We start from the raw sequence: 14319 nt of genomic DNA, 5'->3' as shown, positions 1-14319 counted from the left end.
ATGGCTGTGGCGGAATTCCGCTGCTGCGGCGGTGTGTTGGTTGTCTTCTGCACAGCGGTAAGTGGGATTTACCGCCAATGTTGTAATGAGGGCCTTAATCCCTTCAGAGCCCTATTGGTATGTTACTTACATCATCAGTAGTTAAGCGAAAAACAAAATAATACCCCCGCAACACTAAGGAGAGAATGCTCAAATCTGAAGCATTAACATAAAAAACAAACTAGAAAGCGAGTAAGCTTAAAGAAAATAATCAAAACAGTTAACAAACAAAGGAAATGTCCCAAATAGTAAGATGCAGTAAAATCAACAATGAGAGAGAAGGCACCCAACGTGAATGGAAAAATTAAAACACAAACAAGAAAGAAGTTATCACCTAAGTACATCAATATGTTTTTCAGGCAATTGGAAAGATGATGTGTCATGCTGTGAATTAAACATGGCTCACACATATTGTGAGCCATGGTAAATAATCCATAATATTTTCGATTTCAAGTGTGTTGTGATGAAATATCACCTTATGGTAAACATTACAAGTGGATATCATAAATAACATAAGATCAATATCAATAACAACAGAGTTACATTGCAATTATCTATAAATGATTACACACGTAAGTCAAATAAATAACAACATATTACTCTCCCCAAAAATATTCCATTCCCTATCTGTGTTGAAGCCCATTTCTACAGCCTTTAGTCGCATTATCCATACTGACGCTTTTCTGCGAATAGTGAGCTCCCTATTACCTCTTCTAGGGACATGTTGGAACATGTTCAAAACCAAAAAATTCTAATGTTTTATGATTGTACTGTGACTCACAGGCCATAATGTGTGCCACTGCAAGGTATCTCTCATTTCCATTTTTTAGTGCCCTGACATGTTCACCAATCCTGATTTTAAGAGGGCTGATAGTACTCCCAATATAAATGCGAGTGCATTTACAGCGTATTATGTAGATAACAAAGGAAGTATTACAATCAATGATAACTTGATCCTAAAGACATGGTCCATTGTTGTAGAAAACTCTTTGGTGCCATGGCAGGCCCAACAGCATACTCCACATTGCCCACATACTGTATAAAGAAACCTACCCTACGCGTGGATAGCCAAGTGTTAGAGGTTTTCATTGCCGAGAAACTAGGACTGAGAATACTTTAAGGATCTTCAGTTACGAAATGTAAATGCTACTTTGTCCAATATGAAGTTCCTTAAGGTCTCACTTTGATATAAAATATTCCAATGCCTGTTAACAATTCTTCTAAGAGCCAGAGACGTACTAGTATAATCTGTAACAAGTTTTGTCAATAAAGCTGTAACATGGCAAGATCAGGGTAGGCACCACAGTAGCCTGGCTGCCTGATTTTGGATCATTTGCAGTCTCTGGCACGTTTTCTGTGGAAGTCCGAGGTAAAGGAGTTAGCATATTCAACCCGGGACATATCAAGCGCAATATTGATCTGAATAATGGCTTCTAAGGTACAAAAATTCCAGAGTTGGGAAAAATACAAGCCTAGGTGACTGCCTATCTGAGGCTTCTTGGGAAGATCCTTGTCCATGAGAATTACAAGACTTTTGACTGTGTTTTCTGGCACAGGGGGAGTGCCCATTTCCGAGGACCAAAATGAGGGGATTCAACTGATAAAGGTTCATAGAGTTTCGGTTATACAGCATTGTTCTCTGAAAGTGCTCCCTGGATCCCATCTTATCTTCAATGTTAAAAAGCAGTTGCATGGCGTCTACATCGTTGTATATTTTTATACCTTGCCTCTGTAAGGTGCAGATCAAGGGGCGGTTTATATATTAAATAAGTGGGGGATATTGAGGAGCCCTGTGGTACTCCGCACTTGAGCCTGAACAAAGAGGAGCAAAAAGGGGCAAGGCAAACTGAGTGCAACCGATCAGCAAGAAAAGACTTCATCCATCTTAAAGCTGATATGTGCAGACCATCAGCCTTGGTTCACTCAATTAGAATATCATAATCTACTGTGTCAAAGGCTGCCAATATGCCTGGGCTACGCCTTTGTCTGCAACTTCCCTCATGTCTTCAACTACGGATCATTTAACAGTTTCCATTGAGTGGGCAGGACGAAAACTTGCCTGATGAGAATCTAGAAAGGAGGAATCCTCCAGAAAGGAGCAGGGATAGGGCAACATGAGACTTTAATAACTTGGCTAGATAGTGGAGTAGTGCGATGGGGAGTTGGTTCTTCAAGACAGAAGGATCCTTTCCGGCTTTTTTTTAAAGAGGAATCACTATTGCTTCCATGAAAGAGTGGGGAACAACACCCTGGCTTAAAGGTAAATTGAGCAAGGAGATCACAGGGTCAGGTAAACGGGACAAAACAAACTTTTGGATCCGAGGAGGGCAAGTATTTTCAGGTGAACCCGGTTTAACTTTGGACATCAATTTCAAGAGACTGTCTAAGGCAATGGCAGGGAAGGTTGTAAGATTTGTAGGATTCTTGTCATCTGGGGGGAAAAGCATAGATTGAGGTGCTATTCTGGATACTATCCTTTAATGTCTGTATTTTGTAGATGAAAAATGTATTCACATCATCACACAGCTTATAAGTAGGAACTACCAGCATGTTTGTGTGATCTGGGATGGAGAGTTCAGTTTCAATATCAAATACCTCTTTAGATTTATTTTCAGAGTTCAATATCTTATTGGAAAAAATAGTTCGATTTAGCTACCAGGATTGCCTTTTAGCTATATCAGGTGAGCAAACCTTTCACCATTTCTGCTCTGCTTGACATAACTTAAGCTTTGCTCTCCTTAGATATTCTGTGTACCATTTAGATGCTCCATGGTGGCCGAATGGTTTTATTTTACGCTTAGGGGCACATACATTGCTGGCTTCTCTGAGCCAGTCGGCGAAAGCCTTGGCTGACTCATGAATGTTCCCTTTATTAGTAGGTGTGAATGAAGCCAGTGAGTCATAGAAATTCTCGAGATTGACCTGACTCCAGTTTCTCAAGTGGGTACCAGGTCAAATAGGAGGTTTCTTTGGTGCAAGGTTGTTTATAACAAGCTTGATTAAAAAGTGATTTGTCTAGATATATGGGAGAACCTTGAGGTCAGACGTCATTAGATTTAACGACCAAACTTGATCTAAGATTTGTGATTTAATATGTATAGGAGTGGATACCTATTGGTCAAAATTCAGACCCTTGAGAGAATCAGTGAAGTCAGATGAGGCGTAGCTGCAGTTTTCCTCATTGAGCCAGATGTTGAAGTCACCCAGAAGTGACATTTTGGCATAATCAACTAAGGCGGATAACAATTTGCTAAAGACGAGGAAAATTGTGTCCCTGGGGGTCTGTATACCAGAATGCATATTAGAGGGGAGTTTGGTGGGTCTAATTTTATCACGATATTCGCTGCCATTGCAAGTGGATAAGGGGGAAGTTTAGTAAAGGCCAGATGCTCATTAATAACAGTGGCCACCACTCCACCTTTCTTGCCCTGGGGTCTGCTGTAGTTAAGGATATAATAATTCTCTGGGAGTGCCGCTAGGACGTTCTTTGTCAACCAGGTTTCAGTTTGAGACAGTATGTCAGGAGAACCAGAATCTAATATGTAAAATATCTCCAACTGGTGTTTAAGCAGGTAATGGGTGTTGAGATAAATTATTGTTAATCCGGTCACTAAAATGTTGTGCGCCTTCCTGGTTACGCTTTCGATGGCAGTATTGAATGCCTGCAGGCTCTCCATCTGTGTATTGCCTGATCGTTTAAGTTTTATAATGCCTAGGTTATCAAGTGTTTGCAGGAGAAGAGCCTCAGTTGGTGTTCAGTGGAGGCTCAGGATTTAATTTCATTTGAGGTATAATTAAAAATTTGGGCATGGAGACTAGCCCCGAACAGACACAGATGGGCGGAGAAGGGCATGCGTCTGGCGTGCCAGTGGCGCGGCCACTGCACGCGTACTTGCTGCCACCAGCTTATGTGGGCAACAAAGCCCTTACAAACTCCGCCCCCTTTACACTCTGATTGGTTCCTCAACCAACCAGTGGTAATGAGTCTGCACATCTGAAAGGCATGAAGTTAATAACTCCAATGCCCCCAAAATCGAGTAATGTGCAAATAAGCAAAGATTGTGCAAGTGAACAGCTTTAAAACAGGTAAAACAGGCAAAAAGCGACAATGTTTCTGCACCTACTGCCAGTGCGTCTGGGTTGCCGCCAGCTTTAGTGGGCAAAGGAGCTCTTACAGTCTCTGTCCCCTTACAGTGTGATTGAATGGCAATGGCAATGAGTCAGCGCACCTGAAAGGTGTGAAGTAAATAACCCCGAATGCCCCCAAAATCGAGTAATGTGCAAATAAGCAAAAATTAAGCAAGTGAACAGCTTTAATTTGAAAACAGTTAAAACAGGCAAAAAGTGACAATGTTTCTGCACCTACCTTATAATAGTGTCTTTGAAAAACATGCCTGTAGCGTGTGTCTGTCTGCCCAGTGTGTCTGCAGTGTGCGGAATTGTTTGCATGCATGTGTCTGCAGTATTTGTGTGTCTATACAGTTTGTGTCAGTTGAGCCAATGTGTACTTGGGTCCGAGGTTTGTTTAACTCTCTCTGCAGGATGTATGCATGCTTTTATTAGATTGTTTGCTTGTAGGTCTCCAGACTATGTTTATCTGCAGTGTGTGTACAGGGAGTGCAGAATTATTAGGCAAATGAGTATTTTGACCACATCATCCTCTTTATGCATGTTGTCTTACTCCAAACTGTATAGGCTCGAAAGCCTACTACCAATTAAGCATATTAGGTGATGTGCATCTCTGTAATGAGAAGGGGTGTGGTCTAATGACATCAACACCCTATATCAGGTGTGCATAATTATTAGGCAACTTCCTTTCCTTTGGCAAAATGGGTCAAAAGAAGGACTTGACAGGCTCAGAAAAGTCAAAAATAGTGAGATATCTTGCAGAGGGATGCAGCACTCTTAAAATTGCAAAGCTTCTGAAGCGTGATCATCGAACAATCAAGCGTTTCATTCAAAATAGTCAACAGGGTCGCAAGAAGCGTGTGGAAAAACCAAGGCGCAAAATAACTGCCCATGAACTGAGAAAAGTCAAGCGTGCAGCTGCCACGATGCCACCAGTTTGGCCATATTTCAGAGCTGCAACATCACTGGAGTGCCCAAAAGCACAAGGTGTGCAATACTCAGAGACATGGCCAAGGTAAGAAAGGCTGAAAGACGACCACCACTGAACAAGACACACAAGCTGAAACGTCAAGACTGGGTCAAGAAATATCTCAAGACTGATTTTTCTAAGGTTTTATGGAGTGATGAAATGAGAGTGAGTCTTGATGGCCCAGATGGATGGGCCCGTGGCTGGATTGGTAAAGGGCAGAGAGCTCCAGTCCGACTCAGACGCCAGCAAGGTGGAGGTGGAGTACTGGTTTGGGCTGGTATCATCAAAGATGAGCTTGTGGGGCCTTTCCGGGTTGAGGATGGAGTCAAGCTCAACTCCCAGTCCTACTGCCAGTTCCTGGAAGACACCTTCTTCAAGCAGTGGTACAGGAAGAAGTCTGCATCCTTCAAGAAAAACATGATTTTCATGCAGGGCAATGCTCCATCACACGCGTCCAAGTACTCCACAGCGTGGCTGGCAAGAAAGGGTATAAAAGAAGGAAATCTAATGACATGGCCTCCTTGTTCACCTGATCTGAACCCCATTGAGAACCTGTGGTCCATCATCAAATGTGAGATTTACAAGGAGGGAAAACAGTACACCTCTCTGAACAGTGTCTGGGAGGCTGTGGTTGCTGCTGCACGCAATGTTGATGGTGAACAGATCAAAACACTGACAGAATCCATGGATGGCAGGCTTTTGAGTGTCCTTGCAAAGAAAGGTGGCTATATTGGTCACTGATTTGTTTTTGTTTTGTTTTTGAATGTCAGAAATGTATATTTGTGAATGTTGAGATGTTATATTGGTTTCACTGGTAATAATAAATAATTGAAATGGGTATATATTTGTTTTTTGTTAAGTTGCCTAATAATTATGCACAGTAATAGTCACCTGCACACACAGATATCCCCCTAACATAGCTAAAACTAAAAACAAACTAAAAACTACTTCCAAAAATATTCAGCTTTGATATTAATGAGTTTTTTGGGTTCATTGAGAACATGGTTGTTGTTCAATAATAAAAATAATCCTCAAAAATACAACTTGCCTAATAATTCTGCACTCCCTGTATATGAGTATATAAGCAGAGTGGTGTGTGTTTGTGCATACTGTATGTGTATATCTGCAATATGCCCCTGATGCATTTGTATTTCATCCAGTGTGTGTCTACAGAGCATTTAGGTCTGCAGTTCAGTGTAAATATTTGTATCCGTGATAAATGCGTGCAAATTGTTCACTGTGGATGTGCCTGTAAATACATGTAGAGCTTTCAGATTGTATCACAGCCAGTGCGTAATTTGAGCTACTGGGCACCAGCACTTTATTGTCAACACTGGCTCTTATAACAGACTGCCACATGGTGGCGCTGTTTGTCTAATTTTGTGAAAAGAACCACAATAGTTGCTTAATAATTAAATATACACTAAAATCACTAATACCTACCAGCCAAAAGCTATAAGATTAGCTTGGAAAACATACATTAGTAATTTTAATGCATATTGGAAGTCTGAATTGGCACACTTGTGTGATGGTTAGTTGTGATGGTAGTGTCACTGGCAGCGCTAGTGGGCAGTGGGTGGTCCAAGCTGCAGTGGCCTTCTGACAATGGCCCTGGCACTCATTATTATTATTATTTTACAAAGTCAGTACAGATCCCAGTACTGTTCTCAGGGTATTGTGCTGCAACTTTAAAAAAAAAGTTATTATTCAATGGCAAATGAAATACAGAGAAGATAAAGGTCCTGGTGTATTTCTGCCCCCCTAAAAGCCTAAAAGGATTGTAAACAACAAATAAAGCTACAATCTAAAAGTATTCAAATATTTTCTATTTGGAACCAGACCAAGAGGTTGATTGCCATCCCACCCCCTCAATAAGATAGACAGAGGAAAAACCCAGGCTCCTCAAACAAATATGAGCGCAGCGAATATATTCAATAAACTTTAAACTAGATTGCAGCGTCACATCCATGTGTGTCTCCAGAGTGTCGGTGCTTTTTGGTTCTAACTGCAAGACTGCATTTGAAACCCTAAGAAAACCTAATGTTCTTTAAGATATGGGGCCAGATGTAACTAAAAGCGATTTTGCGAAATAGAAATGTATTTCCGATTCGCAAAATTGTATGCAGAATGGTGTCTCAGACACCTTCTGCGAATCTCAAGGGGGTCGCAAAGACTCACCTCATTAATATTAATGAGGTGGGTCGCAATTTGCGACCCCCTTGAGATTCCCTGCACTCACAGGGATGGTGGCCTGCTGGAGACAGCAGACCTCCATGTCTGTGACTGCTTTTTCAATAAAGCAGTTTTTTTTTTGTATTGCAGACCGTTTTCCTTTGCAATACAAAATAAAAATTAAACCATTTGGTTTAGTTTTTTCAGAGTAGGCAGTGGTCCATTGGACCACTGCCTGCTCTGAAAAAACATTTATAGCGACATTCACAAAGGGGAAGGGGTCCCATGGGGACCCCTTCCCTTTTGCGAATGAGTTAGCATCCACTTCAGGTGGATGCTAACTGTGAATTGCTATGCGACCGCTTTTGCGGTCACAAAGCACTTCTGCATCGCGGTGCGAGTCGCGAATAGGAAGGGAACACCCCTTCCTATTTGCGAATCGCATTCCCATTTTGTGAGTCGATACCGATTCGCAAAATTGGAAAGTGCATCGCGATGGCCATTTTGCATGGCACAAACTGCGATTTCTGCAGTTTGCGCCATGCAAAACCGTTACTACATCTGGCCCTTAAAGTATTCATCCCCCTGCTAAAGGAACCGAAGCGCAGGAAGATTCCTGTCCCACTCCCTTATTAGTAGGTAGACTCAGATATGTCATGCCCCAGAAAATGAATGTAATTCTATTGTACAACCGTACTAACCATGATTCCTATGCATTCTGGGGATATATCCAATAAATATGAACTTTTTTGAAGTCTGAAACTGGACAGAAGCTTCACTCGTTAAACTACACCCAGTTCATGAGCTTTTGCCTCGACGCTTGAGGAAGAAAGGACAGGAATCCAAACTTAAAACAAAACAAGCATACGAGGGTGCCTTTTTGCTAGCTTTAAACACCCTGCCTCTAGCTGGGAAGCATCAGACTTCACGTGTTATAGAGGTATACTTTCAGAAAGAAAAGAAGTCAACAAGCATGAGACATCAGGAAGAACATAAACCAAACTGCTGATATGCATATGGCTAGTTCCTGAATGAGGTGTCATAGTGGGCAAAAACACAATGGACTGGATTACGGCCAGAATATTCAGCAGTGGCTAAGATTTATCAAGAAATAAACTTTACACTTCTTTCTTTTCCTTTTTTTTTTACTATCCTCAGTGGGACACCCTAAATGCGATGTAATACTCAGTGTTCTATAACATTCGAACTACACCCTCCCGACGAGGCATACGTAGCCTGAAACCTGACTGGGGGTGCCTTGGGTCCTGTGTAGAAAGGGCCTAACAGTTTGAACTATACTGTTTCTGGGGTATCATGTTGGGCAAACATCAATAAACTGAATGGCAGCCCACATCAATTACCAGTGGCTGAAATTATTTCAAGTAATCTACCCATCCATTTTTAGTTTTCCTAAGGAGAGAAGTAGCTACCTTATTATCTTCTTTCAGAATGAAAGATGATTAGTCAAAATAAATCTGAGGAGGAAGACTAAGCAGGAATGTAGTTACTAAAGTAAAGGCTCACCACTCTATCCTTGGCCTCTTGATATGAAATGCCCAGAATAATCCATGGTAATAGCTGAGTGCAAACCTGGTGGAAGAATTTATGAGTCTAATTTTCAATTACCTTATGTGTAGTCCACAATTCATTAAAACATATTTAAGATATGATGTAATGTATGTATGTATGTAATGTAATGTATGTTGCAATGAAATGTCAGTACAAGAAAATGGGATCATATACATTAGTTTCCACATACTGAAAGTACATTTTTTTAAAAGGGCACATAATGGGGCTTGGTGAGAACATCCTACCCACAGGCAAATGTGGGGTCCCATATGAAGCATGCTTGTAGCTGCATTTAAAAAAAAGAAAAATAACTGATTTTGTGGCTAGATCGCCTGGCACCTGAGGTCCTATCCCCTTGCTCAGCTGAGTGGGGCTGCCCTTGAACAGTGGAACACAGGGTTGGCAAAAGGCCAGGCTGTGTAGTCCACTCCAGGCTCACAGCTGAAGAAGTCAGGAAGATGCAGAGGGTGAGGGGCAGACCTGTGTGCTTCAGAGCTTGTTGAGCTATGGTTTGTGGGGCACAGGGCCTCACCTAGCCAGATCATATGGCCTATCCACGCTTCACACAGTTGAATAATGTGTCAATGCGATCGGCCTGGTGCTGTGGGTGGGGCACAAAGCCTAGCCACACTAGGCTCTGCCTGCTGTCCCCGCAGTACACAGCTAATAGCTGTTCACTGAACCAGTAGCCTTGACAAAGAGGGTGGGGCAATGTTCTGTCAGAGGACAAGCCCTGTGTCATCCCCTTAACATGCCCCCACTTGCACTGGTAAGCAGAAATCACTTTGCTGATGTATTTACAGGTTAATGTATTTGTTCCACTGTTGAATTTGGATATTTTGAAAATTCAAAGGATGTGTGGGGAAAAAGATCCATCAATTTAGCAAATGTGTCTTTCATTTTGAAAGATAAAACAAAGCCAGTAATTCCTAAGCCACTCCCTCCACAATGCATCATTATGTCAGGCTGCCCAGATGTCAAAATGCTTTCCACCAAAGGTAAAAGTTCATGTCTTTTCATTCTATGGGTGCCAATCCATGTAATATCCACTTAGATCAGCCATATCCTTATCAACTCTGAAAGACCTAGCTAACTCAGGAGCCAAGTGATTGTCAGCTGGCAAAAAGAACAAAATGGTAGGTTGCAAAAAATAGACACAGTGAGAGGTATTCAATAGATTGTGGCTCTCCCATCCAGTAAAAACACAGCTTCATCTTCGCAGCTTTTCACTATTCAGAGCAAATCATAGCATGTGAAGTAATTAGTTCAAACTGATAAGTTGATAAACAAAAATACCAATTGGTGTAGTGTTGCAGCCTTCAGAAGAAAAGGCTACCTATGCTGAAACTTTGACCCGGCTTTAACGCTGGTGGCGCCGGGTGCGACAACCTTCTTTGGCACCCCACTGATGACCTCCTGCTCTGCTTCCCTTACTACTACTTGGCAAAAGTGCCCTTCAGCTCTCCATAGCCACTCTCTTACATACATTTAATTTGTTTTAAAGCGCTGATAAAGGCTGGCTTTACTAATTCACTTAGCTACCCGCATATAATACTGCTCTGCTCTTTGCAGTGGGTATATTACCCTTTGTGCTACTATGAGTCAAAATTGCCACGAGACAAAATTCCATCTCTCTCTCTAGCAGGAATAGTATTCTCAAGAGTTATTTTGACGCTTGACTGCTGCCTGAAAGCTGGAAGCACAAGGAATTCTACAGCAGGTGCTTTTAAATTGTAAGTTACTGGTGAACCCTGAGGTCAGCGCACAGTGCAGTCGCACCGGTCGCACAGACCTAAAGCCAGCCCTGCCTGGTTAGAAAGCTGAAACATGATCTGATTTGGTAGTCTTGGAAACTGCTGTTCGGTAGAAAGGTACCTTGTATTATTGGGTAAACACATTAATTTGATGAAAATTTAAGCAATACTTTTGATTTCAATAACAAATTAAAAAAGTGTATCTCTAATTGGATACTGCATCGTGACCTCATGGATTTTACTGATCTAGACGTCCATAGCTATGCTTCCTAGCCAACAATGTAATGTTAAGGGACACAGGCTGCAGCTCAGTGGCATTAAAATACTACTCCTCTGAAAAAGTAGTATGTTAGACTCTCCCACGCACAAAACAGCCTAATGCGAAGAACAAAAGTCAAGAGGTACAACTTTGTTGGCAGTATTTGGTTTTTTAAATTTAACATGTCATTTCTTAAAGTAAGTAGGCTAAATGCTTCACTGCAGGAAACCCCAAAGAAAGAACAGAAAACTTGCTTAGTTTAATTTTCAAAATTGTAAGAAAACAATACAAAAAAAAAAAAATGCCCAACATACAGCAATACTGTCTGCAGATAGGAGACATGCTAAACAGTATGGGATGCAAAGTGACAGAGATATTTATGGCCCACAGAAGGGAGTACATTTCCACTATATTATATAATGCCAGGTAGTTGCTTTTCTTGTTAAAACAGAGATCCTCACAATTAAAGGACAGTTAAACTTTAGTAAGTCAGGTGCTGGATCTTGTAACAATAAAACAATAAAATGAGGCTGTGGTGTAGCACACAGGCAACAGGAATATACAGTTAGATTAAAACATAAATCTGCTTGGGATAACACATTTCTTGGTCAGCACCTACTACAATACTCAGCTTCTCAAAGAAAACTCTCCTCTCCCACTTTCCTCCATCCATCATTTCACTATGCTCACTACCATCTCTCCAAACTACTATCACCACTCCAACCAGCACTCGGGGAGCCTTTAACTTCTTATTTTTGTGCTAAGCGCATGATCTATTAATCTCATGTATAAAAACATTCTTTCCTGCAATGGCGAAGACTAGTTGCAGTTACAGTGTTGTATATACACACATTATTACCTGTATGGCCCAACCAAATTTTCTTCATACAGGGATTCAAATTTTCTTTCACGTGTCAAAGAAACAACTGTTCGAATATTTTCAACAGCATCAATTGCAATCTGTAAAAGAAAACAAGTTGTTACTATGTGCATCCATTTTTAGTACTGATATACAGGAAGAGACAGCTAACAGGAATCGTTCTCCTTTTCCTGACATCAGCCTTCGAAAAAGCAGACCATGATAGTGGGTTGTTTAGGAAAATCAATTGCCCTTTTTACCATAGCTCTAATGAAGGTAGTTCTATATTTTTATATCTAACCATAACTTGTGAGGGTGGACCTTCATTATAGGTGATACAGATCTGGCCTTTCTCAATCTTTTGTAAATACCCACATATATGAGTCATTTAAAACAAAGAAATTAGGAAACGTTTGGCCTACAATGTAATTGAAAGAATGACCCAATGTATGATTCCACCATCTTTCAACTTCAAAGCTGCTACACGTTTTTCCATGTGTATCTTGGGGCTAAACCAGTGGCAACTGGAATCCAGCTCAAGTTTCAGTCACATTTTTCCAGATTCTTCTCACTGTCAGAAGCAGGCACCTAAACATGAACTGTAAACACAATCTGTTTATTTTTTGCATTTATTTGAAAGCTGCTCGTTACATCTCCCATGGCTTGTTTCATCACCATCTGTTTACAGTGTGGAATTGTGACTGTAACTTGCCTTGCAAAGCAAGGAAACTACTACTTACATGCATGTTTGCTATAAATACTTTTTTACAGTATGGAAGCCAATGTTAAGGTTGGCACATTAATGATAAAACATGTATACATAATATTATGAATTATTGTTATTGTATTGTTTGGGTATAAATCTTTAAAGAACTACAGTCTCAAAAACTGCCAGATAGCCCTCCTTTTCATACTCCCTATTTACAGACTCCAATTGCAATAGCTAAACATCTCATCCTTGAGGTAACTTTAGCATCTGTGTCTTTATTGGGTTCACCAATGGTCTAAAGGTGGTTTTGCATGCCATAATGTGGGTATCCTTTCCATTATGCTATTTTATGGAAATTCATGCCCATGTGAGGCATAAGTCCATGTGAATACTTGGAGACAAAACAAGTAGATATGTGATCACTGAGCATGAACTTGCTAAAAATGAAAACTGGAGCTCTGAATCAAATCAAAAACGTTCTTTTTTAAAAAGGGAAATGACTAGCATGTTGTTTGGAATAATTGAGCTTTTCTACCAAATCTTAACAACTGCAGAGCAAATCGTTGGAAACACAATCAAAAGACTGCATTTCCAACCACAACATCTGTAGCTGATACTTTATTGATAGTTTAGGGTGTGTTACGGAGGCTTATTGCTATTGTTCTTTAGTGCCAGAAGGCACCTGCTGCTACAAAACCTGCTGCTGCAAATGGTATTTCATAACACATGTTGTGGTATCACTGCTTGATGTCCTGGGTCATGTACACATCTACAGAAAGTTATTCTTGACTAAGTTATTTTCTTTTACAAGACATGAAAAAGAGCTATTTACTGGTTTGACAAACATAGTAATTACACATAATGTTAGGACTTAAGTAAACTGTTATCTAAATACACTCATGACAGTTAATTCTTTCATGACATTCAATGTATACCTTTCCAGCTTGCTCCAATTCTTTCTTGTCTTTCTTTGCATGGCCAGCCAACATTTTCATTTGAACGAGACCAGAAATGGCAAGGATCGGCACAATAGCTAAGATGAGTAGTGTCAGCTGCCATCCATAAATAAATGATATGATGACAGCAGTTCCCAAGTTGGCAATATTCTGTGCAATCAAGGCCAATCTGGAGCCAGTAGCCTTTGAATGAGAAAGCAAATAAGCAATAAGAAGATTTAGTAATAAATTAGTCGTATCTAGCCCAAATATTCAAATTCAGCAGAAATGGCATAACCCTACAAAGAGTTAAGGAGTGTATATACTTCACAAAGATTTTTGTAGCATTCAGTTTAGCACTGGATTCAAAACTAATGGAGAAAGAAAACTGAAAAGGCAAGGGAGTGTGCAAGTTATTTACATTTCCAACACAACTAGCAGAAATTTGTGTTGTAGAATGCAATCTCCGTTATACGGATTTATGCTTCAAACTTGCCTACACATGTTGCTCTTTTCCTCAGATTCATTATGCATGTATTTATTTAAACAACAGTATTACATTCTACAAAGTTCAGAACAAACAAAGGAAATAGGCAGCAACCTGGCCCGATGTACTTTAAAGATTTGCATGTCCTGGTAGTGAAAAACTCCTAAATTCATTTTCTTCACAGCTGTGAGTCCTACCTGGATAACACTGGGTTGCCTTTTTAGGTTTTTTAAGTGCTAATGTTTGATTAGGGACAGATAAACATTTCATGTTTGGTATCTATGTAATAAAAAATCCTCTTTAATGGTAAAGTCACATTTTAAATTACAATATTGAAGCTGCCACTTTTAGCTACTTGGCATTTTCCTGCCCTTAGCCATTTGGTTTCTGCAGCCTCCCCTGGGTCACATGACTATGTGTAACTGGCTGTTAGATTTT

The 14319-nt window shown here is 40.5% G+C and overlaps 1 protein-coding gene across 1 annotated transcript in view; it reads right to left on the bottom strand.

The window, feature by feature from the left end:
- The window catches only part of LOC138261971 (ATP-dependent translocase ABCB1-like), a 519774-nt gene that overhangs the window by 103918 nt on the left and 401537 nt on the right, over window positions 1-14319 (bottom strand). The window contains 2 exon segments of the mRNA XM_069211572.1: window positions 11751-11851; window positions 13395-13598. Coding sequence (XP_069067673.1) covers window positions 11751-11851; window positions 13395-13598 — 305 coding nt within the window.

The sequence above is a fragment of the Pleurodeles waltl genome, chromosome 10 (genome assembly GCF_031143425.1).
Source record: "Pleurodeles waltl isolate 20211129_DDA chromosome 10, aPleWal1.hap1.20221129, whole genome shotgun sequence".
Classification (NCBI taxonomy): Eukaryota; Metazoa; Chordata; class Amphibia; order Caudata; family Salamandridae; genus Pleurodeles; species Pleurodeles waltl.
Note: the sequence above shows the minus strand (reverse complement) of the source record. Positions and strands in the feature narration are given on the sequence as shown.